Here is a 26,449-nt window from a genome sequence, read left to right on the forward strand (position 1 = left end):
GGAAGCGTGGCGGCACCGTGAATGACTCCTGATGAAAATGTTCAAGCACGTTTTCCTGACCGGACCTCCAGGTAAAACCAGACCCAGACCCAGACCCAATTTACCGCAAGCTCAGAGCGGATTCGACCAGCGGCTTAGTGCGTTATCTCAGCCTGGCCGTCGGCTGGACTTCGCTAGTCCTGGACGGCAAGTTCTGGTCCGAGGGGGGGAAAACAGGTCCGCTGTACACGATGAATGAGTGTTAAAATCCGTATTGTTATTCTACTTATACTGTTCGTGAGGTTGCTGAAATCCATTTCGACGCGTCCGAGCAAACGAACCAGATAACTACAACGTCTCTTTAAAAAGGTACCTTTAAACGTGACAGACACAGATACGCTAATCTGAAGTAATGGCGCTGTCCTGTCCTGTCCTGTCCTGTCCTGTCCTGTCCTGTCCTGTCCTGTCCTGTCCCGTCCCGTCCCGTCCCGTCCCGTCCCGTCCTGTCCTGTCCTGTCCTCTGTCCCGTCCCCTGTCCTGTCCCGTCCCCTGTCCTGTCCTGTCCTGCCCTGCCCTGACCCGTCCCGTCCCGTCCCGTCCTGTCCTGTCCTGTTCCGTCCTGTCCTGTCCCGTCCCGTCCCGTCCTGTCCTGTCCTTTCCCCTTTCCTGTCCTCTGTCCTGTCCTGTCCCCTGTCCTGTCCTGTCCCCTGTCCTGTCCTCTGTCCTGTCCTCTGTCCTGTCCTGTCCTCTGTCCTGTCCTATCCCGTCCCGTCCCCTGTCCCGTCCCCTGTCCTGTCCCGTCCCGTCCCCTGTCCTGTCCTGTCCTCTGTCCCATCCCCTGTCCCGTCCCTTGTCCTGTCCCGTCCCGTCCCCTGTCCTGTCCCGTCCCGTCCCGTCCCGTCCCGTCCCGTCCTGTCCTGTCCTTTCCCCTTTCCTGTCCTCTGTCCTGTCCTGTCCCCTGTCCTGTCCTGTCCTCTGTCCTGTCCTGTCCTGTCCTGTCCTCGGGTCCAGGTGTGGGGAAAACCACGCTCGTTCAGAAGGTGTGCGAGGCCCTGGTGTCATCCGGTGTGGGCGTTGAAGGCTTCTACACAGAGGAGGTGAGGGATGGAGGCCGGAGAGTTGGATTTGACGTTGTCACCATGGCCGGGGAGAGGGGCCATCTTTCCAGAGTCAGGTAGTGAGCAATGACACAACTAATTATCTATTTATTACCCCCCCACCCCCACCCCCAAGAAGTTAACTTCTGCCAAATTCCAACCTACAGAAACACTGCTGGAATGGCTCAAGGAAGACGGGAGTACACAGTTGGACAGTATGTGGTTGATTTATCTTCATTTGAAAACACGGCTCTCCCCCTCTTCAGAAATGTAAGGTCACACCACATTTAAGGTTGCCACCTCAGTCCTGTAAAACTCCTGGACGCACACGAAGCTGGCAAACTGAGTGAGCCGGATTTATGCCGAGTAAAAACTCAGAACAGCTATTTCTGCTTTAGTCCGTGCTCCGTATTTGAAGAAGTTCCAGGTTTTACTTAGTGCAGAAGTCTGGCTTGTGAGTTGGCCAGCTTTGTGAAATACCCTTTGGATGACTAAATATGAATAGATAGTGGTAATCATACAAAAGAGGAAACATTAGGACTGAATAGGCCATATCTGATAGTGAAACTGTCCCATAACAGCACTAGAAACGATCAGACTCTGGCTGTGACATTACCGCTTGAAATAAAATGACGTACAGGTTATGTGTGATAACAACTTTATTCAGTTTTGACAATGACATGAAATGGCACTGTGGACATAAATGCAATGACCATCAGGTCATTTGCATTTTTCTTAGAGCATTTGCCTGGAAGTCACACTGATCGCTACAGTCATTTTCACAATGTAATAATTACATAATCACAAAAAACAGTGGGAGAAGGGCTTCCAAACTAGGCCATAATAATAAAAAGAAAATACTGAAGTAGGACGCTCCTTGATTGCAACAAAGTATTTATTAGTAGTGCAGTAGTTCAGCACAAATAAACATTTTGTTGCATTTAAGGAGCTCCCTACTTTCTATATTCTTACAGTTATCATAATACCATGGCAACTGGTCAGACAGATATGATCGTAGTTGAAGTTCTGCGTTTCACCATTGCAACCGATAACTTGTTCCTTTGGTCAGACCACAGGGGCTCCGTGTGACTAAACGCGTTCACAATAAGCCTCACTGACGGGAACTGGAAAAAAATGTATGAGAAACTCTTGAGCAATTCTGTCGCTTGTTGTCTTCGCTGAAAAAGAACGCCCATCTCTTCTTTGGATTCGCGTCTTTGGAGATCATGGAGGAGATGACCTCGTTCAGTATTTCCACGTCACGGTAGAGTTTGTCCTCATCAAATCCCGAGTCGAGGCTTGTGGCAGTGCTCTCGATTTCACGCCACTGCAACGGGCCACATTTTCCGTCCTTCGGCTTTCGAATGGCAGAATCAAACTCTTGCATTATGTTGCGCATGAACAACAAGAGGCTCTCGGCGATCGTCGCAGCTGTCTTGCTGCTCTCCGCAGCATCAGCACCACCCATGAAGTTCCAGATGATGCTTAGAAAGTCGAAGCTGGCCAGTCACAAAAAATATGATTTCAGTGCAGGCCAGCAGTCCAGGACTCGCCGAATTGCGGGCGGCAGAGAAAGCCAGCGGGTAGGCACGTGTCTGAGCATTTCTCTATATCGAGTTGAGGTGGACTCGCAAAATTCCCTCAGATTCTGGGCTCACTTTGCAGAGCATGAAAACTCGCGGTAGGCTTCCGAAACAACATCTTCCACGTCTTTTCCTGCCGCGCTGAGGACTCGCTTAGCTGTTTTGAGCGTGTTGTGTACAAGGTGGCATTTGCAGTTGCCTTTCACAATTTTCGGATTGAGCTCCTTTAACGTCTGGTAAAAAGAGTTACGTTGGGCGTCCGGGTAGCGTAGCGGTCTATTCCGTTGCCTAGCAACACAAGGATAGACGGTTTGAATCCCCGCGTTACCTCCGGCTTGGTCGGGCGTCCCTACACACACAATTGGCCGTGTCTGCGGGTGGGAAGCCGGATGTGGGTATGTGTCCTGGTCGCTGCACTAGTGCTTCCTCCGGGCAGTCGGGGCGCCTGTTCGGGGGGGGGGGGGTAGCGTGATCCTTCCACGTGCTCCATCCCCCTGGCGAAACTCCTCACCGCCAGGTGAAAAGAAGCGGCTGGCGACTCCACATGTATCGGAGGAGGCATGTGGTAGTGTAGCCCTCCCCCGGCTCAGCAGAGGGGGCGGCGCAGCGACCGGGACGCTCGGAAGAATGGGGTAACTGACCGCATACAATTGGGGAGAAAGGGGGGGGAGGAGTTGCGTTGCCCATAATTAACCCCGTTGTCTGCTCTATAAGCACTGGTTTGACTGGTGGACAGTGTTACGTTCGGTGACGTCAACGGTCTGCAGATAAATTGTCCTGCTCGTCCCGTAGGACTCATCATGGTAGACTGTATCGCACACCCTCGGTCTCTGGGAAACACCGGACAGTGTATGGACAAAGCTTTATGTCGCCCGGGTTTGACACGAGGAAAAACTCTTTTTGTTTTTTCTGCTCCGCTGCTAAATGGTCCTGGCTGTAGGGTGCCAAGACATTCTGCGCTATAGCGTCACATTTAGTACGGCCACAAGCCATCTCGGTGGCAGCGCTTGAGTCATTAAAAGCCTCGGAGCCGAGCGTATTACCACAATCAGTGGATAGACATTTATGGCCGTGCCGCGCTCAGTGGTAGACTGATGTAACTTCAGCCGCTGTCACCTTGTCTTCTTCAGATCGGCCTCTCGTCCTCAGCAAACCACTTATTGCCTTTCTTCTTCTAGCATCGGACGTTTATGCTTGTCACCGTTGGCGTGACTGTCAGTTGCTCCTCTGCCTCCATATTTCGCAACAATCGCAGAAGGACGAAGTCATGCTGCTGGACTGCTTCAGAGAGGTCACATCTGGGGCTGCATAAATTGTCGTCACAATGCGTTGGAGTAGAGTCTAAACCAACAAACTCTCTCTCTTTCTGGCTGTCTCTCTCTCTCTCTGATTGTCTCTCTCTGTCTCTCTCTGTCTCTCTCTGTCTCTTTCTGTCTCTCTTTCGCTCTCTCTTCTCTTTCTGTCTTCCTCTCTCTTGCTCTCTCTGTCTCTCTTTCTGTCTCTGTCTCTCTTTCGCGCTCTCTCTCTCTTTCTGTCTTCCTCCCTCTCGCTCTCTGTCTCTCTTTCTGTCTCTGTCTCTGTCTCTCTTTCTGTCTCTGTCTCTCTTTCTCTCTCTCTTCTCTTTCTGTCTTCCTCCCTCTCGCTCTCTGTCTCTCTTTCTGTCTCTCTCTCTCTTTCTGATTCTCTCTCTCTGTGTCTCTTTCTGTCTCTGTCTCTCTTTCGCGCTCTCTCTCTCTTTCTGTCTTCCTCTCTCTCGCTCGCTCGCTCTCTCTGTCTTTCTTTCTGTCTCTCTCTTTCTGTCTCTTTCTCTGTCTTTGTCTCTCTCTCTCTCTCTCTCTCACTCATCTATGCATCATTCGAAAATACTCGGATTCCGGGACATTTCCTGTCATTATTTTTTCCAGGACAGATGACAAAAATCCGGGACTGTCCGGGAGAATCGTGGACGGGTGGCAACCCTAACCACATTTGTATCACGGCAACGAGACTCTCCTGTTTCCCTCAGTCATCACAGCTCTCTGATTAGCTCGCCGAGGGGCTGTGTTTATGTGCATTCCAGAGTGGCACTAAAGTGTCCAAGGGGCCGTCTGGCTGTCAACTGGCCGTCATTAGTCGGACATGAAAAGTGAACTTTTGAGCGACACCTGCACATGTACTGAATGAGATGTTCTCGGTTGCCTTGACCGCGCATATTCCACTTTATCTTCGTTTCTAGCACCCGTGGTGTCCGTAGTGCAGACAAGACCACAGACTGTACCATCAGTCAGTGGTAATCACATTTACCAGGTATATGAACTTTGACCAAGTCAGTTTGGACACATGACATCACACCAGTGAGAACTGAAAGCCTATTTTGGTTCGTTGATAAAGTCCAAATTCAATTTTTTTGTGATGTGAACTCGTCACTTTTGCATACCAATCACCTTTTTTTTTCAATATTCCAAACTGGTGTGTGTACTTGAATGAATTCTGAGTGATTTTATGTCCGGTCAGTTTATCTTCCTACCATGAGGTTTGTATCTCTGATGCCTATGAGGACCACAGCCTCACCCTAAGATAACTTTTCTCATCTCAGGCAGGGTCAGCCGGTGGGGGCCGTCGGCTGGTGTTCGTCATCGATGAGATCGGGAAAATGGAGCTCTTTAGCCAGTCATTCATCAGGGCGGTGAGGCAGACCCTGGATAGTTCTTCCTACTCCATCCTGGGCACCATCCCCATCCCCAAGGGCAAACCACTGGGCCTGGTGGAAGAGGTGCGACACAGGAGCGACGTGAAGGTCTTCACTGTAAGTACACGCTCAGACACGAGACACGTATTCTGAAGCAGACGAACAAACCAAAACCCGTTCAGGTGTGTGCGAGCGCTTAACTCCTGGGATGGGTTTCCACACTGCAGGATAGAAATCTTGTCGACGTTGTACCGAGCAGGTCTCAGTAGACTAACCGCTCCAGTAAGTCCGCCTGCTCACTTACGCAGAAGGGGCACGGCCCCGGCATTATCGCTCTTCCTATAGCAGGATTAAGTCTGAAATCATGCGTGACTGATTTGACAACAAAGGACGGCCCAAAATGTCAAAATAATTTTCCACAGAATAATCCCCGTTCAGTTGTGGCCACTGCCTTAAAAGACGCTTGCCGTCCCGGGACAGATATTACCATACCAGATTATTGCTGTGGTAAATATAATCTTTAGACCTTTTCGGGGAATATTTACCACTTGCACAAGGACAGGCGTGGGATTTTTCTAACCTGTCGTTTGATTTCTCAAGTGGACCATTGTTTTCCTCTTCAGGGGTTCGGCCCGTGGGAGAAAACACGGTATCGCTGTTCTCCGTATAAGCCTGTGCTTTTTGCTTTTTGCAGCAGAAAGCCTTTTATTTGTATACTCAGAAGACAGCCACCGGGGCGTCCAGGTGGTGTTGCGGTTTATTCCGTTGCCTACCAACACAGGGATCGCCCGTTCGAATCCCCGTGTTACCCTCCGGCTTGGTCGGGCATCCCTACAGACACAATCGGCCGTGTCTGCGGGTGGGAAACCGGATATGGGTGTGTGTCCTGGTCGCTGCACTTAGCGCCTCCTCTGGTCAGTCGGGGTGCCTGTTTGGGGGAGGGGCTGGGGGGGAATAGCGTGATTCTCCCACTCGCTACGCCCCCCCCCTGGCGAAACTCCTCGCTGTCAGGTGAAACGAAGCGGCTGGTGACTCCACATGTATCGGAGGAGGCACGTGGTAGTCTGCAGCCCTCCCCGGTTCGGCAGAGGGGGGTGGAGCAGCGACCGGGACGGCTCGGAAGAGTGGGGTAATTGGACGGATACAGTTGGGGAGAAAATGGGGGATGGTGGAAAAAATCCACAAAAAAAAAAGAAGAAGACAGCCACTGGCCATTATACAGGAATATGGCCTATACAGAGTGTAACAGTATTTGCCTTTCTCGTCCCTCTTCTGCCCTAGGTGTCCAAGGAGAACAGAAATGCCATTCTCCAAGACGTCGTCTCAGCTCTTCAGGAGTGTCTGAAACAGTAAGGGGCAGATGTAGCGCCACTTTATCGAAAACCCCTTCGCTGCTGCGCATCACAGTGCCGACGTTAAGATCTGTATGATTTGGTTGTATCAGGTAGTGGCGTGCATTACGTACATCCATTCGGAGATGCGGTCACTTTTTTTTCTTCTTCTTCTTCCAAATGCCATCTCAAAAGGGAATGGATGGTGAATAATTGAAGACGGGGAGGTATCTATTAGTAATGCAAAGATAAACTGCCCCCTGGAGTCAGAAGCATCTAGTTGTGAAAACGGCTGTTTGTATTTGGGGATTGCTGCTGCTGTGTGTAACAATACCATATAAAGCTAGCAGGCTATTCTAGTTAAACCGTCGTGATCAGCGGCCATATTTGCTATTAATGTATTCTCCAGGAGAAGTGTTTTTTTTCCCTACGACGGCCCCTAGAGAGGCTCCTCTGCTCGCCGTGGCGTGACCCTGCCCTGTTCTCGGATTGTCGGCCTCCGGATGTGCTCGTGCAGTGAAGAATCAATCAATATTTAACTGCACGATGACCGGTCTTCACATGCTTTTTCATTCACCAGCACAAATGCAAAAACAGTCGTCGGAGTGGAAACAGGCCGAGGCCGCGCTCCGTTTGTTCAGACGTGGACGGGATGGTTTTGTCAGCGGGCGTATCGGAGTATCGAGAGGAATAGCAGGGAACTGTGTCTGTGGGCGTTGTCATGTTTAATTCAAGTGCCTCTGTTATCGTTTTTGACACAGGCCCAGTTGAATGATCACAAAAAACGTTTGTATTACTGTTGAGAAGGAAGAAATATTTGAAGAGTTCTGTGCAATTTGAATTTGCAGCACTTAGAAAGACGACGAGCCGGAGAAGTCGGCACACTTAGGCCGCGGTCGGCGTCCGTGTCCTGCTATGTTTACGCCTTCTGACAGTTTGCGGGATAGCGTTGTTGTTGTTGTTTTTCTCCCCCAGTATTTTCATTGCAATATGTAAAAAAAAAAAAGACATGCTCCGATGTTATTTCCATAATAAACGGGACAAACAAACGAGCTTCCCTCTTGCCGGAGACGTTTTATTCCCCCGTTTTAGGAGAGAATGAACTTTCCGCCCACGTGTTTTCTGCGGCCGCCGGCGTCTCGCAGGTTACAGTGAAGGAGGGCGGCGTCGTATCGCCGAGCGCGGGCCTCTCCAGATGTCTAAACGCGCTTGCTAATCTGCTGACGCAGGTCAAGAGAGCTCGACCGCAGACGGTATTACCGCCGCAAAGCCGGACATGTTGTCAAACTCGCAGCCGTGTGCCGGTCCCTGTGACTGTCAACAGACAGCTGCAGGTTTAATAGGTCAAATTCATTTGATTTGTGTGACGGGCTCGTTTTTTGAATTTTTTTTGTGTTTTTTTTTTGGATCCAGGAATGGAATCAAAGCACCGTGGCTCAAGATTATTTCAGGATTACGGGATTGCAGAATTTCCCTTGATGTGTTTCTTGCGCCGTAAAGCCGTGCAGATGTTTTAAGGTTTCGAACAGCAATCTCCGAGCAAGGTTGTTTGTTCGGAAACCAGTGTGTCTTCGGGTCATTTCAAAGTGAATGTACACGGAAAGCTTTTTTTTTTCTTTTTTGACTTGTTCCTAACACTGCTTGCATAACTGATGTGTCCTGTCAAGCCGGCTGTGTTTAGGAGGTCCGGCTGTGATGTGCGTCAGACCTGCTGCTGTGCCAGCATCTGTTTCGGCCACCTCTGATGGACCTCCGGATCAATGGCCGCTAACGCTCGCCGAGTCGCGGATAGAGACAAAAATGTGCCAACACACTGGCCCCCAAGTTGTAGGCAACAGGTTTAACAAGCAACCCACAAAAAAAGCCTCAACTCACTGACTGCAGAGGTGGTGATGGGGTACGTCGTGGGGCAAATCCAGCAGCACTGCCAAGGTCGCTGGCTCTGTCCTGATTTGGAGGTGATACTCGGGGCCCCCTGCAGGAGGGCAGCAGATGGATTATGTAACAGTAACAGAGGCGGTCTTGGCGGCCGTGCCAGCTCCGCCGCCTGCCTCGGGTCTGCTGCGAGTGCACGCAGGCTTGTGTTTTGGCGTAATGGGCCTCTAACGACATTAGCGATGTTGCGTGGGATTGCGAAAGAGCACAAAAGACAGTATTATCAAGATAATCACCTCCATTCTTACGCCGCACCGGAAAGTTCAACTCTGTAATGGAGGTAATGGAGAGGGGTGGGGATCTCCAGGGACCTCACGATCCGATTTTATCAGTTCTTGGATCATGATTTGATAAGATCACCGTTCTTCTTTTGACATATTTTGATTCGGCTGTATATTGGATTTTCTTTTTCTTCTTTTTAACTGCTTTGACCATCATAAAAACTTCAAATCTTTCAAAAGCACCGAGCATAAAAACATAAAACATAAAAAAAAAAACAATAAGTCAAAGGAATAAAAACTGTTCTCTTTGCTTGTTTCTATTCCAGCACACCGTCCAAAGGATTTCGTAAGAGTTGCATGCATTTTCTTTGATTCGCTCCCACTGAAATAAAAATAAATGGCTGTATTTCATGGTCCGAAATATACATTTTGAAAGAGATTGATTCATGGCACGAGAGAATAAATCTATCTTGTGTAAAAGAAATTGCGATCCTACACCGAATTGATTTTTGCCCCCCACCCCACCCCACCCCTAGTAATGTAGATAGTTGAACGGGTCGGAGGGATTTAACATTCATCTAATTTTGAACCCCTTATTATTGTACTGGGATACATTTCCTGCAGTTGTGTTGTCACCAAAGTCGCCATTTCACCCCGTAACCACCTCGGGGTTCCTCACAGGTGACCAGTGTCCAAGTGGGAGCTGCATGCGTTGCTGAATCCTAAGTAGTGTTAAGATTTTCGGGGTGTGATGCTACACTGGATGACTGAATTAATATGAACTGAATTTACCCTTAATATGCGTATCGCATTGATGCATTCGCACCGAATCCGTGGGACAGATGTCATTGTTGCACCCTGCATCCTTTATCCCCGTCCATATGAGGAGTGCTTGAATGCGTGGAGCTTACCAACAAACCAGGACAAAGGGAGCTGTCGGGCGGATGGTGGCGGTGGGGCGGGGGTGCTTAGACGAGTATTAGACGAGAATATATATTTTGTTCTACTTATTATGCTGTTGTTCAGTTTTTCAGTGGGCACAATGACAGCTGTGGAGAAGCGCACATTACGCGTCATTGTCCAAGGTCCACTTGGCACAAATGCAAAGCCAGAACGTTGTCCGGAGGCTACGTGGGGAAACAGACAATGCCTACCTACCCCGGCCTTTCCAAACCAGTGGCTAACCTATTATCTGACTGTTTGTTTTCAAAATCCACCTCATAAGTGGTTTTGTCTTCGTTCGTGGCGGCACGGCGGCACAGTGGTTAGCGCGGTCGCCTCACAGCAAGAAGGTCCTGGGTTCGAACCCCGGGGTAGTCCAACCTTGGGGGGGGGTCGTCCCGGGTCGTCCTCTGTGCAGAGTTTGCATGTTTTCCGGGTGCTCCGGTTTCCTCCCGCAGTCCAAGGGCACGCAGGTCAGGTGAATCAGCCCTGCTAAATTGTCCCTAGGTGTGAATGGGTGTGTCGGCCCTGTGATGGCCCCGGCGGCCTGTCCAGGTTGTCTCCCCGCCTGCCGCCCGGTGACTGCTGGGATAGGCTCCAGCATCCCCGCCACCCTGAGAGCAGGATAAGCGGTTTGGATAATGGACGGATGGGTGGGTCTTTGTTGGTTTGTTTGCATTATTTGGCATGCGAAGGATTCTTAGCATCTGTATGGTGGCAGAGAGATTACTGGAAGCGTGGTGAGCATTTGTCAAAGCCATTTAGATAGGACATTCCTTGGCGCGAGTTGTCGTAAATTCTACCACAAGGATCCCGATACCCTTTAGCACCGGGAGGGCTGATGATTATAATGTCCAGTGCTGTTAAATAAAACCACGACATGTGATCTCTAATTTACCTCGTTCTCCTAATGGGCATAACTAAATGGTGACTCGAGTCCAGCGGTGCTGACAGGTGGGCAGTCCGCTCCCAGGGCTGTAAAGTGATCTACTTTACTATCTACTTTCCTAACCGCTGCTCCAAACTGCTGCCCACCGCCACTGATTCCCCCCCCCCCCCACCGGTTTTCCCATTACATCACTCCCATGGACTCCTCGGGGCCGCCGAAGCCAGACAGTGTTGGGTTTCAAAGCTCGTGTGTAGGCTGGCCGCTAGCACGCCCTCCCCTCCCCCTCCGCCCCCTCCACCCTGATACCCTGCTACTTTTAAAGCTGAGGGATCAAAGCTCAGAGAAGATGATCCCTAAAATGGCCTGCAGAGACAAAATGCACCGCGGGCACTGAACAACCGCGCCGCTTTCTGCCTTCGCTGTTCCCCACACGAGAGGCGGGATAGTCCCGTTCACAATACTGGTTTACTTCGGACATTAAGAACCTGCTTTTGATGCGTTTACACACACACGCACACACACACACACACGCACAGAATCGTTTTAATGTTAAGCGGTGTGGATCCTTCCGGTAACACGATTATCTTTATCTTCCCGGGGGGGAGGGGAGGGGAGGGGAGAGGAGCGCAGACCTGCGGGCAGCCTCCTCCTCTTACACTGGCTCTCCTCCGTGACCTTCGAGTCTGGCGAAAGAACAAATAATTGCACTAATTCTCGTGAGTTAGTCTTTATCTAGGGCTCCGCCCGCCCCACCTGGACTCCTAACACACCCGGGACCTGCGACAGGTCGACCTGCCACAGGTCCCGGGTGTGTCTCATGGGCGGCTAACGGTCGCACACAGGAACCGTAGCTGCCGGTGCATGAGACTCATGTTTTTATTTTTTAATTAATTTATATATTTGTTTTTAAATCTATTCATTTTCAGATGGTGGGGGTGAGGTGCATTTCTTTTCTGTATTGTCTTATCATTTTGTGCGTTCTGCATTTTTGTCTCGATGACTTGGCTGTATATACAAGCGCGAGGAGGGCTAGACGGAGAAAAAGACAAGGTTTCCAGCCCCACGGGTGACACATGAGCTGAGTCAGAGTGCATCATTTTGTCTGTGTGTGTGTGTGTGTGTGTGTGTGTGTGTGTGTGTGTGTGTGTGTGTGTGTGTGTGTGTACCATGTTTTTCTATCCTACCTTGTGGGGCCATTTTATGGGGCCCCACGAGTAAAAGGGTCTATTTTAGGGTTAGGACTTGGTTTTAGGGTTAAGGTTAGAATTAGTGTTAGGTTAAGGTGAGGGTAAGGGTAAGGGTTAGGGTTAGGGTTAGAATTAGTGTTAGGTTAAGGTGAGGGTTAGGGTTAGGGTTAGGGTTAGGCATGTAGTTTGCGTGGTTAAGGTTAGGGTTTGGGTTAGGGTTAGGCATGTAGTTTGCGTGGTTAAGGTTAGGGTTAAGGGCTAGGAAATGAATGTAGTCAATGAGGGGGCCCCACAAGTATAGATTTGTGAGTGTGAGTGTGTGTGTGTGTGAGAGGGAGAGAGAGAGACGCGGGGGAGGTAATCTCCAATGCGGCTGGCTGTGAGGAAGTTGTGGGAGGAGGACATGGAGGTCAGAGGGCGGGGCAGAGGACACTTGGAGCCCGGACACAAAGGGATCGATTGTTATTTTTCTCTAATCGCCAGTCACTACTATTTGATAACCCCCTATCAATAACATTGTTATCATTATTGTTATTGTTATTGGCCAGAACTGTTAGCCCACAGACCCACTGAGGATGTGGGTGTCATTCTCCAGACTTAAAGGGAAATTTCACAGATGCTTTTGTGGCCGTTTAATCAGTACTGATGAGTAGTCAATTGAAGCAGAAAAGTGCTCACTGTGTACTATATTGACAGAGAAATCGGTGCTGACCTGCTCACAGAGTCTTTCCCACGGCGCCTACACGTACCAGAATGAATTGTGCGTAAGTCTCCGTATTGTCGTCCATACAAATCCTCTGCGCTAGTGTTGTGGGACGTCATTTACACCCTTGGAAATGTAGCTTAGCTGAGATAATGGGGAGGGGCAGAATAACGGAGCGCTCCTGGGGTCACGCAGCCTATGGGACACAGGAGCTGCCATTCTAAAATGCATCCCTGCCTCTCGCCTCTCCCCCTGGGCGGCACGGTGGCGCAGTGGTTAGCGCTGTCGCCTCACAGCAAGAAGGTCCTGGGTTCGAATCCCGGGGTTGTCCAACCTTTGGGGGTCATCCCAGGTCGTCCTCTGTGTGGAGTTTGCATGTTCTCCCCGTGTCTGGTGGGTTTTCTCCGAGTGCTCCGGTTTCCCCCACCGTCAAAAGAAACAGGCATGTTAGGGTTTCTACTCCTGTCTGTGCCCCTGAGCAAGGCAATGGGAACAGAACTGGAGTTGGTCCCCGGGCGCAGCATGAAGGCGGCAGCCCACTGCTCCTAGCTACACAGATCACAGCCAGGATGGGTTAATTTGCAGTAAATGAATTTCCCCAAGAGGATTAATGAAGGAAACTCAATAATTTAATAATGAGGATTTTTTTTTTTTTTTGAGTAGATTCGAGCTTTAGAAAACCTGGTAGGCTGCAGTGTCTGTGAAATAACAAAACGAAGAATAACTTGTGCACCATCACTCTGCAATTTGCCATTTCACAAATTACAATCCAGAGTTTGCAGCTCGTGTGAAAAGATGGCTGCTGAACACTGAAGTGCGAAGCTCAAATATCTGTGGAGGAATCACCCATTCGTGATGTTCTAAACCTGAACTCTAACTCATTTAACCTTGCATATCGGGTTAAATATCACATATGGGGACCTCATTGATGAAATTAGACCAAACCCCAGTGATCCCTCATCGACAGTGGCTCGGTCAATTTGACCCCTTTTCCTTTGCTATACCACAGATAGCAGGAGATCAGGGGCTGGTCATGTTTGACACCCAATCAATATCCTAATGACTCGACATGTATTCAGTAGGACACCTGGACCAGATGGCCTACGAATTGACATATACAACATGTTCAAAGATAAATTAGTTACCCCTTTATATAAAAAGTTTATAAAGAGTCCTATGCCAATGGGGTCCTTCCACCCTCAATGAGAGAAGCCTTAATAACTTTGTTACCAAGTCCAGGTAAACCTTAGACCAAATGAGGAAATTTGCACCCTTTCAGTTTACTGAATTCTAATATAAAGGTCCTATGCAAGGTTATAGCAAGAAAGATTGGAGGGTATACTCCCTTCTGTTGTGGGAAAGGCTCAGAATGGTTTTATAGAGGGAAAACAAGGCTTCCACCGTGTCAGAAGGGTAGTAAATATCTTATAAAAGGGGCACCAGACACGGCTCTTCTTTCAATTGATGCAGAGAAGGCCTTCGACAGAATTGAATGGCCATACCTGTTTAGTGTCATTGTCCATTTTAGGATTGGACAGAAGTTTTGCAATTGGATTAGATTACTACATGAACAACTTTCGGCAGAGGTGTTGACTAGCGATGTTGTATCGAAGACTTTTAAAATAAACAGGGGCTGCCCCCAAGGCTCACCTTTATCACCACTTCTGTTTATGCTGGCAAGTAAACCCTTGGCAATAGCAGTCAGAACGCATAAACATGGAATTCAGACTGGAACCACAGAAGACAGAATCTCACTTTTTACAGACGATGTCATCTTGTTTTCAGACAATTAGATTTTTCTATTCCTGATTTATTTTATTAAAACTCATTAGCCTGGGGCGTCTGGGTAGCATGGTGGTCTATTCCATTGCCTACCAACATGGGGATGGCCAGTTGGAATCCCCGTGTTACCTCCAGCTTGGCCTGCGGGTGGGAAGCCAGATGTGGGTATGTGTCCTGGTCTCTGCACTAGTGCCTCTTCTGGTCAGTCGGGGTGCCTGTTCGGGGGGGAAGGGGAATTGGGAGGAATAGCGTGATCCTCCCACGCACTACATCCCCCTGGTGAAACACCTCACTGTCAGGTGAAAAGAAGCGGCTTGCGACTGCACACGTATCGGAGGAGGCATGTGGTAGCCTGCAGCCCTCCCCGGATCGGAAGAGGGGGTGGAGCAGCAACTTATCTGGGCATTAATATTGCCCCGCTGTTAGACAAAATTCTGTCCACTGATTATGAACCTGTCATGGATTCTGTATCACAGTCTATAGACCATTGGATGTCCTTACCTATTTCTCTCATTAGAAGGATAAATATACTAAAAATGAAAATATAGCCAAAATTTCTTTATTATTCCAAAATATTCCCCTGGCACCACCTAGCTATGTATTTTCAAGGATGAGGAAACCTTTCACTGAGTTCATATGGAACGCAAAGCACCCTGGAATTCGCCTCTCATAACTCCCATTTGATAAAGCGGGGCTAAAATGCCCAAACCTCCAACGGTATTACTGGGCAGCACGGCTGAGAACAATAATGTTTTGCTTTTCAACGGATCCCCCAGTGGATGGCTATGGAATCAAGCTCTATCAACATCCTTCTTTACATTTAGCTGGGCTGAAATATATGAGGAAGCATACCTTTAAGCCCATTTTAAGTAATATGATGGAGGTGTGGTGTGATGTGATAAAATACATGTGTATACCAGGCTCCCCCCTATCAGGGTTTGATCCCATAAGGGGTAATTTTCCATTTGCACCAGGTAAATATCTGATGCAGGCTTCCAATTGTGGACTAAAAGTGGACTTGGGAAAATTCAGGATCTTTTCACAGGGAATGCACTAATGACGTTTGAGTAACTATCAATTAGACACAACATCCAAAGGAAACACTTTTTGATGGGTTTACAATTAGGAAGTTTTATTTTCTCTGAACAGCACGCATTGTTGAGGGCTGTTGACCACTGGAGAAGTTAATGAATAAGAATTGTAATGGCAGGGGTTTCATTTCATTGATGTACAACTGGCCTACACCAGCTTCCACTGTAACCTCAGATTTAACACTTGAGGCTTGTAAGGGGGATCTAAATGTAGAAATACTGATGAGTGGGGGGGGGGGGGAGCCTGTGCAAAATCTCAGATTAAAATGGCCAAAACTAGCCTGAATCCCTCTTCAGTACAACGGGTTGACACGCACCTACTTGACACCTTTCAAAATACAGGTTAATGACCAAGCAGACTCCTTCACTGCAGCAGTATTCCCTGACGGCAGTGGCCTCTTTCAGCAGGATACTGCACGCTGCAACGCTGCAAAAATTGTGCAGGAATGGTTTGAGGAACATGACAAAGAGTCCAAGCTGTTGCCTTGGCCTCCAAATTTCCCAGATCTCAATCCAGCTGAGCATCTGCGGGTTCTGCTGGAAAAACAAGTTCGATCCACCTCACCACTTAGAGGGCTTAAAGGATCTGCTGCTAACTTGGTGCCATATACCAGAGGACACCCCCGGGGATCTTCTCAAGTCCATTCTTTGACAGGTCAGAGCTGTTTTGGCTGCTCGAGAGAGACCTACTTAATATTAGGCAGGTGGTTTTAATGTTTTGGCTGATGGCTGTATTTTTTGGGTGGAATGAAAAGCTCTTAAGTGAGTTCAGTTCTAACAAGACTGTTTCCTTTGCAGGCGGTGTACATTAGTGGCAGCTGGGTGTTTTCCCGGTACGGTAAAACACCCAGCTGAGTCAAACAAACTTTTAACAGTTTTGATGATGATTCACAAGCCACTACTAAGCTGCTCTGATTAATGCCTCTGCTCATGAGTGTGTGTGTGTGTGTGTGTGTGTGTGTGTATGTGTGTGTGCGCACATGCTCGCGCGTGCATGCCAGGGTCATTTCTGTTAACAAATCAAGACATTATTTGAGGTAATGAATCCTACATCTCTGCATCTTCCAGTTGTCTGAATTTCTCCTCTGGGATGCAAACACACACACACACACACGTGCAGGACTTGAAATAAATGCAGTTGTAAATATTGCACATTTGCTTTGGCTTATCGCAGTTCTCACATTTCAAAGTAGATAAAACAGGATGGAGCGCGTCCGGGTGGCGTAGCGGTCTGTTCCGTCGCCTACCAACACGGGGATCGGCGGTTCGAATCCCCGTGTTGCCTCCGGCTTGGTCGGGCGTCCCTACGGACACAATTGGCCGTGTCTGCGGGTGGGAAGCCGGATGTGGGTACGTGTCCTGGTCGCTGCACTAGCGCCTCCTCTGGAAAGGTCGAGGCGCCTGTTCAAGGGGGAGAGAAACCTGGCAGGGGGGGATAGCGTGATCCTCCTGGTGAAACTCCTCACTGACAGGCATGCGGTAGTCTGCAGCCCCCTCCCCGGATCAGCAGAGGGGGGTGGGCAGAGACCGGGACGGCTCGGGAGAGTGGGGTAATTGGCCGGATACAATTGGGGAGAAAAAAAAGGGGGGGGTGGAGCCTTAAAAATGGTAACATCTAATAGCAAGGTTATAATATGGTGATATTTGAAGAAGGAAAAAAAACCAATATATTTCAGTGTGAAAATATTGTTGGGCTGTACCTGCTGATTAATGGGCCTGCTTCTGCTAAATGATTTGGACAAAGTCACAGCACACATTTCCAGAGCCTGTGGTTATGTGTGTGGTTATGTGTGTGTGTGTGTGTGTGTGTGTGTGTATCCATCTGCATGACCACAAAGATGAATTAAACAGGGCTGTCTCTTTGACCTCTCATCTGTATCGGCGGTGTCATCATACTGACCGGGTCAATGCTGTGAAGGTTGAAGGCTCATAGATCTCGTTAAGTAGAGGAGCCGGAGAGACGCTGCCGTGCCGATAGGGTCAATAACTTGTTCGCTGACAGCGGTGGACGCCACAAACTAGCTGATAATCTGTCCCAAATGCTCCAACAAGCGAAGTTAACTCCCGTCCAAAATACTTGTACCACAAAGGAATCTATGTTACCGCTCCGTTCTCCTCCCAGAGAATTTGCTCCCCGGCGCTGGTGGATCTCGCCGTCGGACAGCCACAGCTCACGGCCGAAGCTTTTGCAGTGCTGAGGAGGAGCAGTTTGCAGGTGATCTCCCCCCTCCTCTCTTGACTACGCGGCGGTAATGTGCGTAGAGAATTCTCACAGCTTCTCCAGGATGCACGCAGAGGTCATCCTGGAAGGGCCTTTGAATTGTGGCATCTTTTTCATGCAAATATGAAGCTACTGACGCCAACTGCTCGGGGGCCCGTGCTTTAATCTCCAGCGACGTCCTCCGTCAAGTCGTCTCATCCCTTTTCCCCGTGGATCGAAGAATGCAGAGATGATGGCAAGCGTTGGTTAAAAGACAACGTTGTGCAGGGAACAGGAGAAACTCATATTCCATCCATCCATCCATCATCCCGACCGCTTATCCTGCTCTCAGGGATGCTGGAGCCTATCCCAGCAGTCACTGGGCGGCAGGCGGGGAGACACCCTGGACAGGCCGCCAGGCCTTCACACAGGGCCGACACGTTCACACCTAGGGACAATTTAGTACGGCCGAGTCACCTGACCTCCATGTCTTTGGACTGTGGGAGGAAACCGGAGCACCCGGAGGAAACCCACACAGACACGGGGAGAACATGCAAACTCCACACAGAGGACGACCCGGGACGACCCCCCAAGGCTGGACTACCCCGGGGCTCGAACCCAGGACCTTCTTGCTGTGAGGCGACCGCGCTAACCGCTGCGCCACTGTGCCACCGAAACTAACATTCATTTATCATGATCGACTAATATCTGTTCATTATCACAATCGAAGCAAATCACTGCATACTGGTAAATGATTTATTATATGACCATCCCTTGCTCAAATTAGAAATTAAACACGTGTTAATGATAAGGAATCGATGACAAACAGTTTCAAACTGCCAATACGGGTACGTTGTAGGTAGGCAAATCATCTTCAGGCGTAAAGTTAAGTGGTCTAAATTCAGTTTAGAGTTAAAATGTGAACAAAGCGAAATCGGGGTGAGGTTGCTTCAGCCGGTCCCAAACATTAGCAGAGTTTCCTAAGAGAGTCGTGTCTTACGAGGGTTTAGCAAAATACACAATTTTTTTACCCAGCAACAGAGCAGTCCAAAAAATACAAAAGGCAGTATACAAAATAAGGAAGAAAAAGAAAATGTGCCTTTAAAATCAGAGTCTACAACTACCACAGTGCAAACTCACACAATATTTGTTCCTTTCACACGAGCACTAAAAAGAATCGTGCACACAGAATAACACAGAACTGTAATAATAGAAATAATAATAAAAATAATAGAGGACCGATCATTAGGAGTGTCTTCTCACCTCGGAGGGTGAATTCTCAAAGCGTGTCAAAATTAAAACTGCGCTGACTCTTCCAAACATAAATACGGTCTGGAGTAGATTTTTTTTTTTTGTTCTTTGACCAAGATGTGCACTGCACATTTCAAAATATCTCTCAAATATTTTGGTCAAAACCCTGTCGAGTTGATCCAGAACTCAGATGTGTCCGTCCTTTCTCCCGAAGAACTTCTTGAAGACGGACTTGTTGCGAGGCCGCGGCAGGCTGGCATAGCTCCTCAGAGCCGAGTCCTGGTACGCGTCCTGCTGCCAGGTCATGTTCGATGACTTGTCTCCTATTACCAGAGTCACCGAGTAGTTGGAGCTGCCTTCCTGCTCTCTGCCTCCAGGGGGCGCCTTCACAGGCTTGAGCTTCTGATATGTTGCTGGGAGACAAAAGAAATAGTTTTTTTTTATTACTTTCTTAATCCCCCGTGGGGAAATTCTTCCTCTGCATTTAACCCATCCCAGCTGTGTAGCTAGGAGCAGTGGGCAGCCGCCGTGCAGCGCCCGGGGACCAACTCCGGTTCGTCTTGCCATGCCTCGGTCAGGGGCACAGACAGGAGTATTAACCCTAACATGCATGTCTTTTTGATGGTGGGGGAAACCACAGCACCCGGAGAAAACCCACCACAGACATGGGGAGAACATGCAAACTCCACACAAACCCAGGAGGTGACAGCGCTAACCACTGGGCCGCCATGGTTGGATGAGAAATTAAAAGTGCATACTCGTCCTTACAGTTTTTTTCAGAGCACAACCACATCACACACACACACACACACACACACATACATTAGATGTATGCCGTGCAGTTATTTAGATGGCAGGAGTTGTAAACCAACCTGAAGTGAAGGAGTGCGAGCGACGTTTGTTGCCGGGCCAGTCCGGACCACAGAACTCAGAAGACTGAGGGGAAAAAGACCTGCTGTCTCTGTAGACTCCGGACAGTCTCTGGGTCGGAGTCCACCTCAGAAAATCATCGTCTAGATTAGGACAAAACCAAAACCAGTGAGGGAGGAGCTTCAAGTAGAATGGGAAAGGGAGGGGGGGTGAGGGGCACAAAGTCGGCAAGGGTCAGTCAACTGGTTTTAAACATTACCCGTGTAATGACCAAGTTGAGCTTTAAAGCCACGTTAAGCAATCTTTTTTACTTAAACGGTGAATCAAATGACTCACTGTAATGTGAAAAGGATCGCTTGTACTGCCGATCACAGGTTTCCTTAACTTTCAGCTCATTGTTTGGTGCACCCAAAATCTGTGACGCGTCGGATAATGTGACCCTTCCGCTAAAACGCTGCCTTTCAGCCAGGAAACGGCAGTGTAAATAAGGTTGAGTTTAGGCATAAAGTTCAAGATGGATAAGTTTAGGTATTGTGTTGGAGACAGCTGATATTAGTTGTGGGTTTGGTGTGATTAAGATTAGGATTAGCATCTGGGGGGGTGGGGCCGAAAGAGAGCATTTTAAGGGCAGGGTCACATAATCTGACCGGTCACAGATTTCGGTGCAACACCGGTCTGGAAAAGGGCAACGCCACTTTTCTCTGTTTCGGTAAAATGCAGCAAAGTTTTAAGCTGGCTGTTTTTTTTGGGGGGGGGGGGGGGATCCCGCCCCGGCCCCGTTTTCTCTCCAATTGTATCTGGCCCATTACCCCACTCTTCTGACCCATCCCGGTTGCTGCTCCACTCCCTCTGCCAATCTGGGGAGGGCTGCAGACTACCACATGCCTCCTCCGATACACGTGGAGTCACCAGCTGCTTCTTTTCACCTTGACAGTGAGGAGTTTCGCCAGGGGGACGTAGCACCTGGGAGAATTACACCATTCCCCCCAGTTCCCCCTTCCCCCCGAAAAGGCGCCCCAACTGACCAGAGGAGGCACTAGTGCAGCAACCAGGACACATACCCACATACGGCTTCCCACCCGCAGACACGCCCGACCAAGCCGGAGGTAACACAGGGATTTGAACCATCGATCCCTGTGTTGGTTGGCAACGGAATAGACCACTACACTACCCGGACACCCCAAGATGGCGCTGTCAACTGGATTTAAGTTACCGTAACGTATAGCGAAGAAGTACAGCAGACGGGGCCATCTTTGAACTCAAAATCAACAGTATAGGCTGTAGAAATATTGGATTCAAACATTTATCTCACCCTGGCTAAATTTTTACCCCGCCAGTTGGAATGCAGAGACCTTGGGGACCATGGTTATACCTTTTAAAATACCATAGCTGATTGAAAACAAGTTAAAAAAAAAAGAAGCTTTTTTGATTTATTCCTCATAGCTGCCTGTGATAAATTTATTTTGCCTCATCTCAGAGTAACAGTGGGCTACGAATAGATGGGGTCACATATGGGGCTAAGTTGTCAGGAGAGATGAGTTGTGATTGTGCAGAACTGTGGGAGTGTGATTGTGCGTGTGATTGATGCTGAAAAAAGGGGGAAAAAACAGCATATTCTCAGTAAACCTTCCCCCAGATTTTCCAAAAATACAAAGATTAGATCCATGCAGCAGAGAATCCTTACCACCGCCGCCTGTCTTCGACGATGAGATGTGATCTGGCTCATCCAAGCTCTTTGAGAGACTCTGTGACATGTAATTGTAGTCTCTCGTGAGGACAACAATCTCTTTGGCTTGAGCGGTGCTTGTGGATTTGCGCCTGGGGAAAGTGGAAGTGACATCATGTGGAGAGGAGCAGCGGCATTTGGCCGGACCTTGACAACTACAGTGGGGAGATTGGTTTCTGCAGGAAGAGCTAGAGAGATTACAAAGAGCTGTTAATATTGCAGATCTTTAACACCACTGAACATCTTCACGTCGAAATCACACAACCGAGTTATTGGTGACAAAAATGATGTGCCATTATGTGTTTCTGCATGTGTCAAAAGGATTTCAAATTGAGATTTTCGTCTTCCATCCATCCATTATCCAAGCCGCCTATCCCAAGTGGGGTCGCGGGATGCTGGAGCCTATCCCAGCAGTCACTGGACAGCAGGCGGGGAGACACCCTGGACAGGCCGCCAGACCATCACAGGGCCAACACATTTACACCTATGGACAATTTAGTATGGCCGATTCACCTGACCAACATGTCATTGGACTGTGGGAGGAAATTGGAGCACCCGGAGGAAACCTGTGCAGACACGGGGGGAACATGCAAACTCCACACAGAGGATGACCCCCAAGGTTGGACAACCCCAGGGTTCGAACCCCGCACCTTCTTGCTGTGAGGCAACTACGCTAACCACTGCACCACCATGCCGCAGATTTTCATCTTCTTAATGTAAAATTAAGATTTACTTACGATGAAATGTTGAGGTCTTGAATGACGGGGACATTTGATGCCGAGGGTGAGCACTCACTGAGACCTGTCCAAAACCCCAAATCACACAAATCAGTCCATCATTGTCACTTGAGGGAAATGTTTGAATACACAACACTGGTGAGCGGGTTGCTGTTGTTTACCAGTGTTTGCTTGTATTTTAAGAATCCATTTCTTCATCAAGAAGCGCGAGGAGGCATTGAGGAGGTACTCGGACCCATCCCGCAGCCTAAAGGTGATAAGACACAGCCATCAAAACCATTGGATTCAAGAGAGGTCAGGCACATGCAGATGCATCCATCTAAATCTGCCACTGGTTTTCCTCTCATCTAAAAACAACCCCAAGGGAAATAGCGTGTTGTATCATAACAGGTATAACGGTTTGCATTCTCACCGCAGACAGAAGCAGTTTGGCTTTTTGGTGTACTCCGGGGCCGGTGAGCACTCCGCTCCAATAAGGTTCAACGGCAAGCCACACACAGAACTCTGGGAAACAGCACGGACAGGTCAACATGTTTGAGTTTTGACACCATTACTGTCCACTTGATCCATTTAAAAAACAAAAACAAAAAAAAACATCTCTAACCTCAAGGTGGCCCCATACGTGACCCCATCTATTCGTACCTTTCTGCTCCTCTGAGATGGGGTCCTATCAGCTTACCACTGGCGGCAATGAGGAATGAATCAAAAAGCTATTTTCACCTGTTGTCAATCAGCATACCTTTTCCAAGCTATCATGGTGATCCCAAAGGTCTTTGCACTCCATCTGGTGCGGTAAAATGTTTAACCGGTGACGAAATAAATGTTGAGATCCAATATTTCGACAGCATGTATTGTTCATTTTGAGTTTGAAGATTGCTTCGTCTGCTGCAGTTCTTCCCTGTACATTACGGTAATTTAAGTGAAGCAGGTGCCGCAAACAGAGCCATCTTTGAACTTCGCCGCATGTTACCGTAATGTACAACAAATAATTGCAGCAGACGGAGCCACCTCAAACTCAATAGTACAGGCTGTCAAATATTGGTTTTAAACATTTATTTCATCCCGGTGAAACAGTTTACCGCACCAGTTAGAATGCAGAGACCTGGGGGGATCACGGTGAGACCTTTGAAAAGGCTACTGCTGATTGAAAACAGGTAAAAATAGCTTTTTGATCTGTTCCTCACGGCTGCCTATGGTAAGCTTATGTGACCCCATCTCAGAGTAACAGAAGGGTGTGAATAAAAGGGGTCACATATGGAGCTACCCTCTAGGATTCTTTTTATTATCCCAGCCCCCCATATACCCTTAGTGTATCCTTTCTGTCCTGGTAGAAGCACAAAGTGTGTCTGTACAGGACAGCATGGTAGGGGTTCCATGCTCTGGAGGATGCCTGTGAAAATAAGATAAAAGAATAAGACAAGAAGCAGCGTTGATGTTCATATTGCAGTCTGTGGGAACTACTTGTAGTAATTCGTATTGAATGGAGCCTCTCTTACTTTCTTGCCCCCCAGCTGCAGCTTTTGCTTCCTCTCAAGGGTCCCCTCCATAGCCAGGAGCTCAGGCTTTCCACTCTGAGGGATTTTTGAATACGTACCAAAGTTTAGACAAAAATGAGAAATTCCTCCCCATGATACATGAGGGGAACAATTTCAAATGGATTTCGCTCTGATGGTATCGCTTTTGATGTGTAAAGCCCTATGAGCCTTGCGTGGAGTCTCACCGTGGTGTTATATTGCCCTCCTGTGGTCGTGCTTTGTTCCTGATTCTCCACGTCCCGCTGAAAAACCCCATCCAGGCCCATATGAACAGAAAGTAAGCTCAATGACTGGTCCTAGTAAGAGACAGAGATCATCCTACAGTCACCGCGACTGACCAAATATTAGTTATCTAACAACATGAAGAGCGTGCAGTAACACAAGCTGCTGACCCCAACTACAATTTATGAATAAAAATATACATCACTGCAGATACCATATTCTCGAGCGATTCAACATTCTGTTTAAATATTTACAAACACTCTGTTAACAATTCAACATATTACTTTTAAATGCTCATGAATAATTTAAAGGGGCTGTGGTGAAAAGGTTGACAATAGCTGAGGCAGAATAGTTAATAGGGGGAGAATGTGACAGGACAGTCTAGTAGGTGTCAACATCAGACAGCATATCAGACGCAGACCTCACCTTTGTACAGCCCGCGTGCTCTCCCACCTTTGCCTCCTCCTTTCTGTCATCCTCTTCCTCCTCGGCTTTGTACTGGTAAATGTACCTTTGGCTGTCTTTAATCTCTGGCAGCTTCACCAGGTCAGATGCCGTCTCGTTCACTACAGATGAAGAAGGCTTGCAGGGTTGCTCCCTGTGGGGGAAGGCTGCCCACGACCTCCTATCTCTCTTGGCCAGAGGTAAGAGTTGATCCCTGGACCTCTGCTCCTTGTCGTAGCCCAGCAAACTCTGGATGGAGGCCGGCAATCTGAGCTCGGCCACCAGGAGGTTGGGTGCTGAGGCTGTTATCAGCTTCCTATAGAGCACAGGCTGGGGTTTAGGTGAGGACGAGGTTGTGAAGGACTCCGCGGGCCGGTCAGAAGGGATGCTGACCTCCTCCTGGTGGGGCTGGTACATGATGTCAGAGCAGATACTCTGTCTGTAGGTGTTACTGTGGTTCCAGATGTCTTCAAGCTCCTTCTCCTCCTCCTCAAACTGCTGGTGATCTGGATGGATGGGCTCAGTTTCCAGCTCCGCTGAGTCTGGGGATGGATCGAAGCCTTGAACGTTAATCCGAGTGTTTGTGCAGTCGATTCCCCCAACTTCCAGGGACATGAGCCTCCCAACCACTCCTCTGGGAAGGGGGATGTCCAGACACGTGGTATCAGCACAGAGTTTGAAGCTGCCAGAGCTGGAAACACCAGAGTCCACTGAGTTCTCTCGAACAGTCACGTTCAGGGCGGACCTCAAATTCACCACCATGTGAGCAGCCTGGCCTGGGCTCTGGGTGCATGATAGGCCGGGGCTGTCCTCACGTGGACTTGCAGTTCTTGCAGGTCTTGCAGTTCTATGGTACTGATGTCCATGGAGGTCTTTTATTAGTGTGTGAACACTGAGGCATTCGTGACTCTGGGTGGTTGTGGTTGGACTGTGCACTTGGACGAAAGGCCCATCTTCAGGCAATCGGGAAGGCCGCCTAGGGACCTCAACATAGGCTGCAGCGGAGATGACTTGTGAAGACATGCTGTCCCACTCCTGCTCTGTATCCCCATGCAGACTGACAATCCCAGAGCAGCTGCACTGGGTTTTACAAAGGTCATTACATGGTACTGTCTGGTCCTCCTCCGTCCCACCCTGGGAAGGAGTTGAGGGGGCTTGGGATCCCTCATCCTCATCAGATAGATCTTTTACTACAGTCATCTGAGTCTGTGTTTCTGGATAGTCCATCGATGCAGGGCTTTGTGTGAAAGCGGGATGGGGTCGAGTCTGTTTGAATGAACTGAGGGAAGTGGGTCTCTGGGAGCGCGAGTCATGAGTCCCGCCTCCTGTCTTGGACTCCGGAGGGGCAATAGTGATGATGTCCTGGATGCTGGGGATGAGACTCACATCCTTAGGTAGGTCGAAGCTCAGCACTGAACCCAGAGACAGGAACCTGCAGTGGCTCTTTGCCTGACCGGTTGCAGGCAGAGCCGACGGCCCCTCCGACACTGCATACGGGGTAATGCTGTACTCTCCCGAGCATTCTGTGTCAATGTCCTTCAGCAGTGGGTTCTTCATGTAAGCCACATACTCCCTCGCTTCCCCACCAGTTGGACACTTTGTTGAGCTTTTCTTCTTCCTGCCCTCCTTCATTGGCCATGTGTGTGTGTTGTATGTCATTGTCTCACAGGCGTAGCGTGGCTCCTCCTCAGTGTGCTCCTCCACCCCCATGATTTTCTGGATAGTGTGTCTGCGTGCATCTCTCTTCCTCTTCCTCTTCTTGCCCATTCTCTTCAGGCTGCTGAAGATGGAGCTGCTGCCACTCCTTGTCAAAGAGTGGAAGGACACGCTGGCTGCCGTCTGAGATGCGGGCGCTGGAGCAGGCAGCAAGGAAGAGGATGGCGATAAGGAGGAGGAGACTGAGGAGGCGGGGCAGCTCTTTTGGCGGGGCAGTGTGATACTCTCATACACAGGGGTCAGAGCCATGTTGTTATCCTTCACATGCAAATAGGTACTTACCTATAATAAAAAAAGGGGGGGGGGGATATTAGGCATGTGTGTGACTGCTTTTTTCATT

General features: G+C 49.0%; 2 protein-coding genes across 2 annotated transcripts in view; one reads left to right on the forward strand and one right to left on the reverse strand.

The window, feature by feature from the left end:
• Positions 1-26,385, forward strand: ntpcr (nucleoside-triphosphatase, cancer-related). The gene is made up of 6 exons (XM_056292365.1): positions 1-71; positions 991-1,153; positions 1,244-1,346; positions 5,235-5,444; positions 6,609-6,676; positions 26,170-26,385. The coding sequence occupies exons 1-6, from the start codon at positions 32-34 to the stop codon at positions 26,234-26,236; spliced, it is 651 nt and encodes a 216-aa protein (XP_056148340.1). The 5' UTR covers positions 1-31; the 3' UTR covers positions 26,237-26,385.
• The window catches only part of LOC130123229 (spectrin beta chain, non-erythrocytic 2), a 43,468-nt gene continuing 35,369 nt past the window's right edge, over positions 18,351-26,449 (reverse strand). The window contains exons 24-32 of the mRNA XM_056292364.1: positions 23,913-24,023; positions 23,689-23,763; positions 23,496-23,582; positions 22,605-22,696; positions 22,354-22,439; positions 22,193-22,256; positions 21,414-21,643; positions 19,732-19,872; positions 18,351-19,272 (exon numbers count right to left, since the gene is read on the reverse strand). Coding sequence (XP_056148339.1) covers positions 19,046-19,272; positions 19,732-19,872; positions 21,414-21,643; positions 22,193-22,256; positions 22,354-22,439; positions 22,605-22,696; positions 23,496-23,582; positions 23,689-23,763; positions 23,913-24,023 — 1,113 coding nt within the window. The 3' untranslated portion in view covers positions 18,351-19,045. The remainder of the gene's footprint in view (positions 19,273-19,731; positions 19,873-21,413; positions 21,644-22,192; positions 22,257-22,353; positions 22,440-22,604; positions 22,697-23,495; positions 23,583-23,688; positions 23,764-23,912; positions 24,024-26,449) is intronic.

Source organism: Lampris incognitus, chromosome 13 (assembly GCF_029633865.1).
Source record: "Lampris incognitus isolate fLamInc1 chromosome 13, fLamInc1.hap2, whole genome shotgun sequence".
Lineage (NCBI taxonomy): Eukaryota > Metazoa > Chordata > Actinopteri > Lampriformes > Lampridae > Lampris > Lampris incognitus.

Excerpts from the sequence above, each read along its gene's own strand:
- ntpcr (XM_056292365.1), top strand. The coding sequence starts at position 32 with ATGAAAATGTTCAAGCACGTTTTCCTGACCGGACCTCCAG. Across the intron at positions 72-990 it reads TTTCCTGACCGGACCTCCAG|GTGTGGGGAAAACCACGCTC; the intron begins GTAAAACCAGAC and ends CCTCGGGTCCAG. Across the intron at positions 1,154-1,243 it reads GGCCATCTTTCCAGAGTCAG|AAACACTGCTGGAATGGCTC; the intron begins GTAGTGAGCAAT and ends TCCAACCTACAG.